Below are 16,132 nucleotides of genomic sequence, written 5' to 3'. Positions count from 1 at the left end.
GGGCTTAACATGTACTCATTTTTAACTACTTTTTTTGTCTTTGTGTTCTATGGTTCCGATATGGACGCATGTGATCCTATTTGTTTTTGTGCAAAAAAAAAAAAAAAAAAAAGAAGAAGAAGAAGAAGAAGAGAGGTGCATTTGAGACACTTACTCACTCAAGGTCAAAATCCCACCTTTGCATAACCACAAAATAGCCACAACTCGATTGTCTTAGTGTGCTAGCTGTACCTCTAGCAATATTCCGTGGAAAAAAAAAGATACCAGTCGCCCTATTACCAATCAGCAAATCACAGTTGCAGTCATTAATAATTACTCAGGCCCATTAAACATAATTCACTGCATAAGATCTTCATTTACCACATGAATTATTAAATAGGTGGATCCTGTCTCTGTTAATCTGTTCCTCACCACTTATCTTGGGAGGATGTGCGACACTATAAATATCGTTGGTATTGAACTCTATAGCTTGCTCCTGATAACGATCTTAACCAAGAATATTTCCCTTGAAGACCCATACCAATCACCAGCTTGGTTAAAATGGTGCTGCCCATCTGGACAAAGGAAAAAAAGATTGGAACCATTATTTCAGGCTGATGTACTTCTTAACAATCTTAATATTATTGTTGAAGGCTGTCAGGTGCGTGGTCAGTGGCCATCTCCTGTGGTAGACAAATTCTCTGGACCTCGTGGTGACTGGTTGGAGAACACTGTGGCAATGCTCTGATCTTGGTGTTCTGAAATTTATGGCATCTGCAGAACAAGTAGGACACTCAGATAAGAAAACTTTTACACGGTCTGCCCCTCCCCCCCTTCCACACCTTCCCCTTATGTGCGAACCATATTTCCCGATGCTGAATCAGTAAGTGAAGGCAGCACAAAAACTTTGTGTGTCTGTGGTGTGACACAGCTCAAAGTTATTCATCAGTCTTTGCTTTGTTGCAGGTCGAGATGCTGTTTGAGTATATCCCATTAAATACTGTATCTGTGGTCCTTGTCAAAAGCATTTCCGTATTAGTTTCTAAAAGCTATGTACTGATTCTTTGGAATTGCCTCATTTTTTATTTTAGTATTTATATGTTTCACATTGTCTAGTTTGGAGTACTAACTACGTTGTTGTTTTTTTTTTTTAGTAGACGATAGTTTAAGTTAATACTTATTTGCACATGTATCAATGGTATGGCTGCGTTGTGGGGCCGAATTAGAACAGTAAAAGTGTGCTTGCGAAATCTTACTTGGATGACTGTGTCTGTCAGTATCCATTCACTTCTAACCAGTTTTATTGTTCATAGAACTGTGTAACTTGAAGAATATAATTAAGGAGAGGATATGTAAAATGGAGTAAATAAAAAAGAAATCTCTCTGTTTGGCAAAGTGCCGCAAATGTGGAGGGAAAGAGAGTTCAAAATGTGCAGATCTTCTAATTTTTGTGTCTAGGCGCTGATTGCTACATATATACACAGGCAGATCCATAGCTGCCTTCACGGTGAACAGCAACCAAGCTAACCTGATATAGAAACAGATTTCCACCATCCTCAGCCATAGGAGCACAGATTTGTTAAAAATAAGAACCAAATACAAGTTCATGTACCTCTTGTTGCACATTGTTATCTTTATGTGGAATATATCAACAAACTTCCACACTAGGATTTAGATCTTTGAGTCGTGTCCAAAAAATTAAGCTCATCGTACGCAAACCCATAGTAATCATTCATTACCTGTAAGTCTCTTTGGTAGTCTGGTTGTACCTAATGTCTTGGGTCAAATTATTTCCTCCATCCCTTATAATTATTCCTCTAGTGCCTGCACCTGCTGTAAAACTTTTTGAATGCTCCCTCTTATTTGTAACATTCTTTATCAAATGAAGAGGACCATGTGAGGACACCAAATGTCATTTAGAATGAGTGAACACTGTCTCTATTGGCAATCCAAAGCAGCCCCAGTACAAACCTTATACTGCAACACAGCATTAGTTCAATTTTGTATGTTGTTGACAGCATTGTTGCCATGCCTAACATGTTTTCAATGCTCCTGAAGATGAGCCGTCATGACAGTGTGTTTTTGAAACAACAATCACAAAGTTTGTTGTTGTGAGGTTGGGGCATATAATATGAATTCTTCTTTGATGTGCCAGTACCTCATAATTGCTGAAGGAAACTGAGGAGCTTATCACTGGTTCCCATCATCCACTTTGCATATTCTTAATCAGTCCTTTTTTTTTTTTACGGCATCCTTTTCATTTTGCCTCCTCCTTTTCTGCAGCTGCTATTATCCTACATTTTTCTGCCATTTATAATTTTCTTTCATCTGGTTCCTTATTTTCCACGAATTACTTCTCATTTCCTGTTCCTTTTCTTTGCCAAACTTTGTATCATATTTTCTGCCACAGTCTGTTTTTCTTGTCCATGCTCTTCTTAATCTGTTTTTCCCTTTTCTCTGCTGCATTACAGTCTCTACCAAGTTCTAACTACTTATGCTTTCAGCACTCATATGTCCCCACCATTTTATTGTTGATTTCCTCCTAATTTGACCTCGTGCAGCCTTTGAACTTGCAAGACTTTAATGCATAATCATTGAATTGTCACATTCCTCTTTTCCTTCACAGTGAACCCTTAGGTAGTGAAAGTTTAATCAATTTTTACATCTACATACTCACTCCACAAGCCACCATGTAGTGCATGGTGGAGGGTGCCTTGTACCATTTCTAGTCGTCGTTCCCTTTCCTGTTCCACTTGCAAATGAAGAAAGTGAAAAGTGACAGTCTACATGCCTCCATGTAACACCCTAATTTCTGTACATTGACAATGGTAGAATTGTTCTGCAGTCAACTGCAAATTTCTAAATTTTCTCAATAGTGTTTCATGAAAAGAATGTTGTCTTCCATCCAGGGATTCCCAATTGAATTCACAAAGCATCTCTGTAATTCATGCATGGTGATGAAACCTATTGGTAACAAATCCAGCAACACGCAGTCTAGAATTTAATCAAAATCACTGTGTCAAGCTGCACACCACTAATACTATATTGAACATTACAGGGTCGTTTTCTCCTGTTCTTCTACTTTAACTAAAATTTTTCTATCTGTAGAAGAAGCTGCCATTCATCAAGTCAAATAGAAATTGTGTTTAAATCATCCTATTTTCTTGTACAATCACTCAATGATGATGATAATAATTTGCCGGACACTACAACATAATCAGCAAACAAACAGTTGCAGATTGCTGCTCTTCCTGTCAGTCAGATAATTTATGTATATAGAATGTGAATGACCTAAAACTAGCATTACAAATACTGTGGAAACCAGAAGTGCTATTGATCTGTGGTTTCCACGGAATGGATTGGTAGTCAGGGGCTTGTATTTTGTAATCAATCGACAGGTTGTAAAAATACTTAAAAAGTGTATTTTTATGCAAACACACACACTTTTAAATGGAACAGTGCCTGTTGACATTAACGAACAAACAGTAGGTAAATTAGAGTATCAGTGGTGTTGTTTGCAGGATTCTAGTGAAAGTTGTTTACGAGATACCATATTTTGAAAAGTTTCCACACCAACACTTGTACAATACCCTTGGTAGCACACACTAAAACACAACACAAATGTATACACTAATTATGTGGGTTCTGACCAGTAACGAGACAATTGACCATCACAGGTAGTGTTCAAAATGACCTTTGACAGCAGAAATACATGTTTCCAGTCTGGTGTGGAACAACTGCTGCACACATTTCAGTGGAGATGTCCGAGCAGGCTGTTGTAATACATTGCTGCATATCATCGGGTGTTGGTATGTTCTTGTAGACAGCATCTTTCAGCTTTTCCCGGAGAAAAAAAGTCTATAGGACATCAAATCTGGGGAATGGGCCAGCTGAGGTACAGGCCCTCTGCATCCAATTCAGTGATTTGGAAACAATTCATGAAGACATTCTTTAGTTCTTCATGCACTGTGGGATGGACAGCCATCATATTGGTTCCTCCTAGACTGCAGAGGAACATCTTCTAGCATCTGTGGAAGATGATCTTTTAGGAGGCTGCGATACTTGTGCATGTTCAGTGTTCTGTCTATGAAAAATGGGCCTATGAGCTGATTGTTCACTATCCCGCACCACATGTTTACATTTCATAGATGCTGAAGTTCCACCTGAAGAAGCCAACGGGCATTATCAGCAGACCAGTAGTGGATGTTTTATTTGTTTACCTGGCCATGATTGGTAAATATGGCTTCATCAATAAACATGACTTGTGCCACTTCCTCATGCGAACACATGGGAGTTAATGTGCTGATCGGCTGCAACAGCAACAAGAGCCTCAATTTTCTCCTCTTCTGTTGTAAGTTGTTTCCTTCTTTTTTGTTGTCTAGGTCTTGCACTACAAGTTTCACATAAGTGTTTGAAGAAGTTAATAAATAATTGCTGAGATGATTGACATCTATTGGGATATTTTGCTTCATACACCACACAAGAACAAACTACTTTTTCCTATACTCTCCGTACACCATGAGCATGTTGGCTTTTCCTGCATTGGGGAAATCCCATTGTCCATTCACGACTTACTGTTTGGGCTGTCACACACTTGCTATCAGGTCGCAATGCGCTCAGAGAACACACAAGCACACTGTAAGCAAACACAACAACATTATACCTAGCAACTACACAGATTGAATGACAGTATAGCAACTACACAGATTGAATGACAGTATGAGCCCCTGACTACCAATCCACTCATTGAAAACTGCAATTAATAGCACTTTTGTTTTCTGCAATATTTACGGTGCAAGTTTTAGATGGTACACCCTATAGAGAACAAGAGCAGTTCTATTAGATTTTCCTGGAGCGTTGCTGAAAACAACCTTGTCTCTGATGAACACTCATCATCCAGGACAACATTCTGAGTTCTATTATTTAAGAAGTCCTGGAGTCTCTCACATATGTGGGAATCTAATCCATATGCATGGACCTCCATCAGCAGTCTGCAGTGGGGCAACATATAAAATGGTTTCTGGAAGTTTAGGAATATGGACTCTGCCTGTTGCCTGTCATCCATGGTTTGTAGGAGATCATGTGAGAAAAGGCAAGCTCAGTTTCACAAGAGCAATGCTTTCTAAATCAGTGGTGATTTGTGGACAGAAGCTTTTCTGCCTCAAGAAATTCATTATATCTGAACTTAGAATATGCTAAGGAATTCTGCAGAAATCTGAAATTAAAGATATTAGTCTGTTGGTCTGTAATTTTGCGGATCTATTCTTTTATCTTTGTATTCAGGAATTACCTGTGCTTATTTCCAATCACGGGATGTCATGGTGGTTGAGAGATTCACAATAAATGCAAGCTAAATAAGGAACCAGTTTCGTACTGTCTGTAAAACCAAATTGGCACTCCATCTAGACCAGGTGACTTATTTGTTTTCAACTTTTTCCACTGTTTCTGTATACCAGGAATACCTATTTTTGTGTCCTTGATATGGAAGTCTGTGTCACAGTCAAATGGTGGTATGCCTGTATGAACCTCCAATGTGACTGATTTCTTAAATGTGAAATTTAAAAGTTCAGTTTTCCTTTTGCTGTGTTCTATTGCTACACCAGACTGGTCAGTGAGATAGTGGATAGAAGTTGCTTGCTTACTGATTTTTATAGGACCAGAATTTTCTCAGATTCTCAGCAAGGTCGTAGAAAGGAGGCTTGCACGGTCAGTATATGTGTTATTGTTGATATTTATTTTATGTGCATTAGGCTGCAGTTCAAGGCATAATTCTCTGTGTAACATTTCATATTCCAATGCTGGGGACATCATCAAAGGTAAATGACTTAGAAAGCAGTTGGTCTCAAACGAGCTCAGCAAGCCAATCTGTTTACATGTATCCATGTAACAGTCTGTTCGTGATGTCATTAGGAAATTTTTATATGGAAAAATTTGAACGAGCAACCCTGTGGATGGCAAAGAAGAAACCCTCGTGTTGGCTGTGGTACGTAGATGATACTTTCATTATATAGACCCATGGAAAAAAAGAACTCTAAAAATGTGTAAATTTTTTGGATAATATAAATTATAATGTAAAGTTCACTATGGAAAAATGGAAAAAGAGAAAGGAGGTCGTATTTCATTTTTGGATCTACAAATACTTAGAAAACCTTACATAACTAGGGCATAAATTCTACAGAAAGACCATGTATGAAGATAGGTACCCTCACAGAAATTCCCATCATCATACCACAGAGAACAGAGGAGTTATCGAAACATTGGTGGACTGAGCTAAAAGAATCTGTGAACCACAGCACTTGGTGGACGAGTTCAGTCATTTAAGAACTGCCTTCAGCAGAAAGGACTGCTCCAACAAAGGTATAAATAGGGCCCTAGAGTGTATTAGGTTTAGAGCTTCTGATGAGAAAGAACCAACTAAAGAGGAAGTTTTCCTACCATTTGTAAAAATTGTCACAGGTAGCAGTAGCAGATTTCTCAGAAAACATGGTATTGAGACAGTGTATAAACAAACAAGAAACATGCATGCATGTTTTAACACTGCAAAGAACCTACACCCAGTGCCTTGCACTTGACGTCATGTTTACAGAGGAACTACAAAAAGAAGCTTTAACTCCCAGCTTAAGGAACATGAACAGTTGTTGCCTGGACAAGGCAGATAAATAAAAAGTACGAGGGTCTCTCCAAAAGAAATGCACACAATTTTTTTTAATCCATCTTTTATTCTACATGTTTGAAAGTTTTACAGTGTGTAGATACATCCTTTAGGAATAATATTTTCATTTCTCCACATAATTTCCATCCCTCTCAACTGCCTTACACCATCTTGGAACCAGCACCTGTATACCCACATGGTAAAATTCTGGACCAACCTGTTGGAGCCACTGTTTGGCAGCGTGCGCAAGGAAGTCATCATCTCCAAACCTTGTTCCACGAAGAGAGTCTTTCAGTTTCCCAAAGAGATGATAGTCACATACAGCCAGGTCAGGACTGTAAGCCGGGTGTTTCAGTGTTGTCCATCCGAGTTTTGTGATTGTTTCCATGGTTTTTTGACTGACATGTGGCCGTGCATTGTTGTACAACAACAAAACATCCTGCTTTTGCCGATGTGGCCGAACACGACTCAGTCGAGCTTGAAGTTTCTTCAGTGTCGTCACATATGCATCAGAATTTATGGTGGTTCCACTTGGCATGATGTCCACAAGCAAGAGTCCTTCATAATCAAAAAACACCGTAGCCATAACTTTTACAGCAGAAGGTGTAGTTTTGATTTTTTTTTTTCCTTGTGTGAATTTGCATGATGCCACTCCCTTGGTTGCCTCTTTGTCTCTGGTGAAAAATGTGGAGCCATGTTTCATCACCTGTCACAATTCTTCCAAGGAATTATTCTCCACCATTCTCGTACTGTTCCAAAAGTTTGCTGCATACCGTTTTTCTTGTTTCTTTGTGAGCCACTGTCAACATTCTGGGAACCCACCTGGCACAAACCTTTTTTAACGCCAACACTTTCAGTATTCTGCAGACACTTCCTTCCCCTGTCCCAACGTAGCATGACAATTCGTTCACTGTGATGCGTCTGTCAGCAGTCACCAGTTCGTTAACACTCTGCACATTGTCTGGAGTGTGTGCAGTACGAGGCCTGCCGCTGTGAGGACAATCCTCAATATTGCCGTGCCCGCTTTCATCACGTAACCTGCTTGCCCACCGACTAACTGTACTGCAATCGACAGCAGCATCTCCATACACTTTTTTCAACCTCTTGTGGATGTTTCCCACTGTCTCATTTTCACAGCACAGGAATTCTATGACAGAACGTTGCTTCTGATGAACGTCATGTGTAGCAGCCATCTTGAAGACATGCTGTGATGACGCCACTCACGGGAACAGGTTGAACTAAGTTTGAAAAGAAGCGGGAAGGATGTATCTACACACTGTAACACTTTCACACATGCAGAATGAAAACTGTATTTTTACAAAACTAGTGTGCATTTCTTTTGGAGTGACCTTCATATCAGATGATGCACTGTGACCAGGGAAGCACCAAATTCATTTCTGAGACACTGGTTTTAGCAGGATATTTTCATTAATGTGCTAGGATGTACAGAGAGGCCATAGAAATTCGAAAGCACAAAAACAACTGTAACTGAAGAGGAGGAGGACTGAAACTAGACAAGTTGTGGACCCTAGAGCTAAATAAAACAAACAGCATCAACTCATCCCTACCAAAAATTCCATAACATATGTTGATGAGACTCTGCAATCTTAGGCAATGGTCTGATGACATTATGAACCAACTGTTGTGTGAATACATATACAGTTTGGGTTGATGAGCTTGTTTAGACTAACTGCTTTATGAAATGTTAAAGCTTCTGATGATGCCACCAGTATTGGAAGATGAAATGTTAGGCACAGAATTATGCCTTGGATCCCGGCCTAACACCCATAAAACAAACATCAGCAGCAACTCTGCAAGATCTTTCACTTAGGTATGACGATGGAAATTGCATGCTTCTTGCATCAATCTTTTTATAGATTGCCCATAATTCCTCTAAGTCCATCATATTGAAACTAATTGATGCTCATTCATTGTGTAAGTAGGATGCTAACACCTGCTTACCTTCGTGTCTGCATGAAACTCTTATTGATGGATTTATTAACTTCAGTAACCGTTGTCGCTGTGATGACATTGTGGGCAGTCATCCCTGTCTCTACACTGACACTCATAATGTCAGGTCTGTTTGTAGGTACAAAGTGTAAAATATCTCCACTCAGTTTTGAACTGCCCAAGACAATTTTTGAAAAAGTTTTCAGGTTTACAACACTAGACTATCTGCTCGTATCAGCTGTAGTGAATCCATAGATGTGCCAATCTATACTATGTAGGTTAAAGTCACCTTCATCTAGTATTCCAGTATCCCTCTTTGTTCAAGTTTGTTCAGTTTTCTTTGTATAAAGAAAAATACATGAAAACCTTTATATAAAGGTATCAGAAACTGGTGCGCACAGAATAAATGTTTTTCACAGCTTTTCTGTTACAGGTCCAGAGAATAGACTCTATTCAACAAACTTTCAGTATATTATGGGCAGAAGAACGACTGAGAATATTTACAAAAGGGTTATCGGCACGTCTTGTACAGTCTGCCTGTTTTAGTTTTGCCATCATCCTGGGATACGAAAGTATTAAGAGGATGAGCATTAATGAAGAATACAAAAAACATATTAGGTGGTAGATAAATGTGGGAATTAGTTTCAGTTTATGACTGTTGAACACTTTTTGTTTTAATTTATTGACTGTTATTTCATTATTACTTTATATGTTTGCTTCAACTCATTATTCATCATAATGGGTTGGCACACAATTTTTAAACTGTGTGTATACTGTTAGTTAAAGATTGACTATGTCATCAGTTCCCTTAAGTTGTAGTCATTTGTTGAGCTTGAAAAGTATGTAAAAGAGAACAGTATAATTAAATTATTTTGAGAAAAAAATCTGTGTTGTAAATTATAAGCAATACAAAACACCCACGAAATCTCCTATTGTGTAATGTGGGCAAGGACAGTGTGGTTGAGAGGACTGTGTGTGTGTGTGTGTGTGAGAGAGAGAGAGAGAGAGAGAGAGAGAGAGAGAGAGAGAGAGCGCACTCTGACAAGGAGAAAATGTTACAGCTCAGTCAAGTTTTCAATCTTGTTCATACGCTTGTCAACTGCTCAGTGCCTCAGCTATATAGAAAGTGGGTACTTTACCACTTTAATTACCAAGGTTGTACCAAATAAATTACCAGCATATATTAACAAGACTGAAAATGACGAGAAACACTGTTATATATTTTGAAATGTTTGTGGTCAATCAGTGCTCATTACAGAGATGTGCAGAAATCCAGTAGTTGGCTGGTTCACCAGGGATCTGTCTGTGTTAAAAAGACAAGTGCAATGGCATTTAAGGTCTGAAGATGTATAAAATGGGGGAGATTTAAAGTTTTTACTGCCATTTGATATCGTGGTTCTTGCTGGTATGTGCTTTTGGCACATAACATAGTGAAAATTCTTCATAGTGTGACTTACTTTCTTCTTATTGACCTCTGGTAAGCTTGGATGCTGCATCACTGAAAAGCTAAAAGATGTACAATATTATCTTTATTGCATGTTGACATCACTTTCAGCTTACACATCTGAATTTATCAGGCATCAGCTGAAGTTAATAACTGCTGTCATGTCTCCTAATATTTTGAGTCTAGCCAAAGGAAGTGAGGGAGAGTTGAGAAACAGAAGGAAGCTAATATTGTAGACTCATTTATTTGCCATAACTAAATGAGTGTTCCTCAAATTGTACAGCTTTTTTTACAATCTCCTTAGCTGACATTTTAAGTAAGCTATTCTAATGGGGACCATCACACTGGACTTTGGGCTAATTACTGGACTAAAGTTATTGAAAAGAATGCAGATGCCACTGTAGTTAGTTTGTATGCCTTCAGCAATGTATTCTCTCACCGAGTTGCTGCCAAGCTCTGTCAGGCAAAGTTTAAGAACTGTTGGGTAGGTGAGCGCCAATTTATATGCAAAATTTGGGCTCCTTTGTTTTATCCACTTGCCTTTGAGTGCCTTCTCTTTGATCTAAGCTGTGTACCATACCAATTGTCTGACATAACATCTGTCAGCTACAGAGGGTGCATTCATTATGCAAATGCAATGTAAAACATATCCCTCACAACATATGTAACTATTTATTATATTTAAGTGGACGTGATTCATGTTGTCACAGTGTGTGGAGTGAGGGGTAATTTAAATCCTATGGTTCAAACAAACCTGTGACCATTCTTGTTGCCCCCATTTGTATATGTTCTATATCCCATGTTACTTCTGTTTGGTTAGGATCTCGTACACGTCAGCAGTGTTCTAGGATACGTTGCATGTATGTTTCGTAACGAATCTCTCTTATAGACTGACTGCGTTTCCCTAGTATTCTGCCAATGAACTGAAGTCTACCACATGCTTTACTTACAACTGAGCCTATGTAATCATTCCATTTTGTATCTCTACAAATTGTTAAATCCAGATATTTGAATGAGTTAACTGACTGCTGTTGTAACTTACTGATACTGTAAAATCAAACAGTGGAAAGTCCATGTTGGAATGTCAGCATTACTATGAAAAGGATAGATTGCTACTCACTATGAAGATGACATGTTGAGTTGCAGACAGGCACAACACAACAAAAGGACTTTACACATTGAGGTTTTGGACAAAGCCTTCAACAGAAAAGAAAACCGTGTGTGTGTGTGTGCGTGTGTGTGTGTGTGTGTGTGTCTTTTCTGAAGAAAGCTTTGACTGAAAGCTCAATGTGTAAGTCTTTTTGTTGTATCGTCTTTGCAATCTATTATTTTTTATTTTTTCATTTTGTGAAGAGCATAATTTTCCATTTCTGAACCTTTAAAGCAAATTGCCAGTCTTTACATCCTTTTGAAATCTTATTAAGATCTGACTGGATATTTGTGCAGCTTCTTTTTTCTCTCTCCAGATAGTACTTCATTACAGATAACTGCAGCAATGGCAAAACTTCCAGGTTACTGTTAATGTTGAGTGCCAGGTTCTTAATATGCAACATGAACAATTACACTTACATGTTGCACACCTTAAGTTATTTCTATATTTTTTTGATGATTCTCCAGCAGGTATAAAATGCTGCAAGCTCCCTATCAAGAAATCCTCAATCCAGTGATAACTTCCACTTGATATGTCATGTGATACAGTTTCGCTAATAAACATTGGTGTAGCGTCAAATGCTTTTCAGAGGTCAAAAATACTACTTCTACATGACAGCCTTGATGTTATGGCTTTCAGGATGTCAAGTGAAAAAAGCATGAGTTGTGTTTCACTTACCAGTGTTTCCAGAATCCACTCTGGTTGGCATGGAAGAGGTCATTATGTTCAGGAGATGTCACTATGTTTGAGCTCAGAAAATCTTCTAAGCTATTGCAACAAATATATATCAAGAATATTGAATTGCAATTCTTACAGTTGGATGTAAACGTGACTTTCTTCCATCCACTTAACAATTTTTTGTTCGAGGGATCTATGCTGCATTATGGTTAAAAGAGCAGCTAACTCAGCCAGAAGATCGGTGTGGAATCTGACAGGACTCACTTGGGCCCTGGAGCATTGTTAAATTTTAGCAGTTTCAGTTGTTTCTCAACACCTGTGATAGTATCTACTCCTCTCATTTTAACAGTGGTGCAAGAATTAAATTGGGACGATACTCCTGTATCTTGTTTTTTAAAGAGTATCTGATAATGGAGTTCAGCTCGTCTGCTTTTGCTTTGTTACATTCAACTTCAGTTCCTGTGCCATAAATGAGTGTCTGGGCGCTAATTTTGATGTGCTTACAGCCTTTAGAGATGACTGGGAATTTCTTTGGCGTTTGTGATAGTCTTTCAATAAGATACTGCTAAGGAAGTCTTTGAAGGCTTCACACTTTGCTCTTTTGACAATCAAATGTGTTTTATTTAGCACATATCTATCTAAAGCCCTATGCTTATCTATTGTGCAGTAGTTACTGTTTGTATAGAATTTTTTTTACAGAGATTGTTTCCCATGGAGGATACCCTGCCATCACAATCTGTTCTTATAGGTACGTATGCACCCTGTGGCTGGTCCACTGTTCATCTAAACTTCAACCACAGTATGTCTACTTGATTGTGTCCGGAGTTGAGATTCAGCCTTGGTGTGATGGTTCTGCTTATTTATCTACCGCATTGAATGTGTAAGTTTTTCTGCTTGTTGTAGTTGCCCTTTGCACTTCGTTAGTATTTGCTGCTTCAGACACCTCTTGGTCATCAGTTCCAGTTTGTGTGGACATCGTCAAAAGAGGCCTGGTCTTTTTGTTGCCATTAGATCTAAAAAATTACCATCACAATAGGACTTCTGAATTATATGTTCTAGGTATTTTTCAGAGAAGGCATTAAATATTGTTTCACAGCATGTCCTGTCAGGATGTCTGTCATGCCCATCACTTACTCCCACTCAGTTGGTCGTTGGATGATAAATGTCTTGTAGAATGCTGATGTGATTGAGGATGATATATACTAATGAACTGGGGTTTTTATTAGAGTTATGCATGGTGCTGGTTTCAGCCCAACCAGCCCATGTTTCGTGGCCTGGCCTGTACAGGCCGTGGGCCAGCCCACATGGCCCACCGGGCCCATGAACTGAGTGCAGACTGCCGGGCCAGAACCAGCAAGCTGACATGGCCCAGCAGCCCGCCACTTCCCCAGCCCACAGGCCTGTGCTTTTTGGTTACTCATGGCGCAGCCTGTTTCTTAATAACTCTGCTGTGCTACACTCTTAGACAGCATACCCACTGACGTGGAGTGATAAGCGACGTGACTCTTTTAGTAATGGGACTAACCAAATGAAAATCAGTTCTGTCGGTTGTTGGAAAACAATGGACTCATTCACTTGTAGGTTCATAGGTTGAATTAAATCCTTTATTCTTTTGACTGTTGGAGCAAGTCAAAGAAACCATCAACGCTGTCCATTATAGTTTCTAATATTCACTGAATTATTCATTCCTTCTTCTCCAGTGAAACCAGTCTTTAGTTTTTCTATCATTTGGAACTTGTTTCTGTTCTTTCAACTGAAACTGTTTTATTTGACTGAGCATTCATTCCACTGATTAAAACCAGTCTTTACTACTTTCATTAAGTTGTGTACAGGTTATTCAATGATGATATTTGTATCTGTTTTAGTGATCTGATGATTGCCATAAGCCCAAGCCAGTGATGAGAGTTTTATAACATATGCGATCAAGACAGAAATTTGTCTAATGATCTGTGCTAAAACATATCCTTAGTTTCATGAGAAAGAAGAATCTGACTAGCTGAACATTAAAATATAGTTCTACATTTCTAGTTCGTACTACAGTACTGAATACCAGTACTGGATTTTCAATGTTGTGTATTTAATCAACTGACATCTTGGATTACAGCGTTTTATTTATCCATTTTATGAGAGAAAATCATGAAAGAAATAGCTTTGACTACAAGGCCTACCTACGATGAAAAAAATGTGAAAGCATGGGGAACACCATATTTCCTTGTAATCCCAGCTTTTATTTAACTTCAGTCTGTTGCAGTAACTATACATGTTATAAGAAAGTTTTTTCACACTAGTAGCAACTAGAGAATTCTTTTGCTGTGGGTATGTTCGTGTTAATGTGTCTTAATTTTCAAACAGTGCAAATAAAACATATGTTGGCAGAATTAAAGGCATTGCATTCTCATAGAGAAGAGTCCCTGATAACCACAGTTATTGTAATAATGAGTTGACTCTTAATAGTAATCACATAGCCTGAAATGTGAATGAGTCATTCTTTCCCCATATACCTTAAGATGGTTCAGACAAATGTAGGACACGCCACAGCACCGGCAGGGGGGCTGCAACAATACCGTGAGCAGGGTGCACGGCGCGGCAGAGTAGCAAGTCAACAGGCTGGCCCATCAGCTCATTTGCTCCAGCCTGGCGGTCTGTGCTCAGCTCACCAGCCAGGTGGACTGACCCACGAAACATGGGCTGGGTGGGCTGAAACAAGCACCGTGCGTGGCGAGTTTTCATGGAAGTTCTTGTTTTATTTCTGACAGTGAGTTCGTTGGTCAATAGAAAGATCCAACTATAAGTTTATGCCCACACTTGATACTAATTTTTATTCAAACAATTGCTCATGTAGCTTCAGTTTCTATACCAGCAGATTTGAATATCTGTCCACTGCAACAAATGCATCACCTCTATTTTCGACTAGCTTATCTTTTCTGTATAGTTAGATTACCCCAAAACTCACAAAGCTATCAATTTTAGGTTTTAGCTAGCTTTTTTTTACCTAGTATTGTGTGAGCTCCACTTCTTTTTGGGAGTGCTTCAAACTATGGCACTTTGTTGTGAATGCCTTTGCAGCTGATCAGCAGGATTTTTAATGATCTTAACTTGGAACCAGGGGGTCATAATCAGTTCAGACAGTGCAGCAAATTGTGAACTTTGTTGAAATTCCATGAGTGTCGCTGGTCTTCTTAACTTTCTCTACCTATCATTGGAATGACCCTAGTAAGACTTTGGAGCCCATATAATAGCATTGTTTGTTCCGACAAGTGCCGTAATTTGCAGTTGGTTGCAGCTTGTTCCTTCAGTAGGTGGAATACCTCTTCAGCATGTTGAGTGAAGCCTCCAGGCACCCACACTAAGTGAACAATGTGATACTTCCCATCTCTTTCTGCCATTTCCGTGAGGCGTACTGTTATTTACTGTACATTTGAACTGCCAGCGATTAACTGACCACCTATCTTTTTGGACTTGTCTCCCCAATGCTGGATGCTTGAAATGTGTTACACAGTTAATTTAAAAGTATAATAGCAAAAAAAATTTAAAATTGTGACAGTCTTAATTTATATGATCAAACATCAAGGAGTGCCACTAATTGTATTTCTCTTACAATTGTAATTGTGAATACAAATCTGCAGACTGTGGCTATACAATGTTATAAATGGGGTAAATGTGGTTTGTTTCGATATTTTCCATCCATGTTATGGCAAGGTCAGTCATTCTGTTATTTATTTATTTGTGGAAGGTCTTTGCCTTTCTGATTTGCTTTAGTCAACTTTTTTGGACTCACAAACATAACAGATTTGTTGTTGGCAGCAGGTATTTATGGTCAGTGTATGGAATTTGTTAAATGAAGGAGTCTCAGAAGACCTTGAAGAACATGAGATGGTCAATGTAGAAGACGAGTGAACGAAGAACTCTGTACCCAGACAGAAAGAATCTGTCCCCATCAGGAGAAGAGCCATGTTCTTCAGACCAGACAGATTGACACATTAGATGGTGCAACTGCTTCTGAACAAGAGAACCAAAATGCACTTGATCAAAGGGAAAGGGACCTGGAAGAAAACTACGTACAGGAAGCAGAAATTTACAACAGTGTGACTTTTAAATAAAAAATTCAGGCTGTCATGGATTTCCAGAACAGAATTAGACCCAGTGCAAAATCATCATGAACATGAGAGCATAGAAAGTGGCAAAGAATAACAAATATTTAACAATGATAAACACCAAAATACTGAAGTTGATGTGAAATATAACATGATCCTCACATGGTCAAAATTAAAATATGAAC

At 38.7% G+C, this 16,132-nt stretch overlaps 1 protein-coding gene across 1 annotated transcript in view; it reads left to right on the top strand.

Annotated features, from left to right (window-relative positions):
• Window positions 1–9,436, top strand: part of LOC126259680 (solute carrier family 25 member 44) — a 145,261-nt gene extending 135,825 nt beyond the window's left edge. The window contains exon 6 of the mRNA XM_049956639.1: window positions 9,015–9,436. Coding sequence (XP_049812596.1) covers window positions 9,015–9,206 — 192 coding nt within the window. The 3' untranslated portion in view covers window positions 9,207–9,436. The remainder of the gene's footprint in view (window positions 1–9,014) is intronic.
• Window positions 9,437–16,132: the final 6,696 nt, after the last annotated feature.

The sequence above is a fragment of the Schistocerca nitens genome, chromosome 5, assembly GCF_023898315.1.
Source record: "Schistocerca nitens isolate TAMUIC-IGC-003100 chromosome 5, iqSchNite1.1, whole genome shotgun sequence".
Classification (NCBI taxonomy): Eukaryota; Metazoa; Arthropoda; class Insecta; order Orthoptera; family Acrididae; genus Schistocerca; species Schistocerca nitens.
The sequence above is the reverse complement of the archived record's forward strand: the minus strand, read 5'-3'. Positions and strand labels throughout refer to the sequence as shown.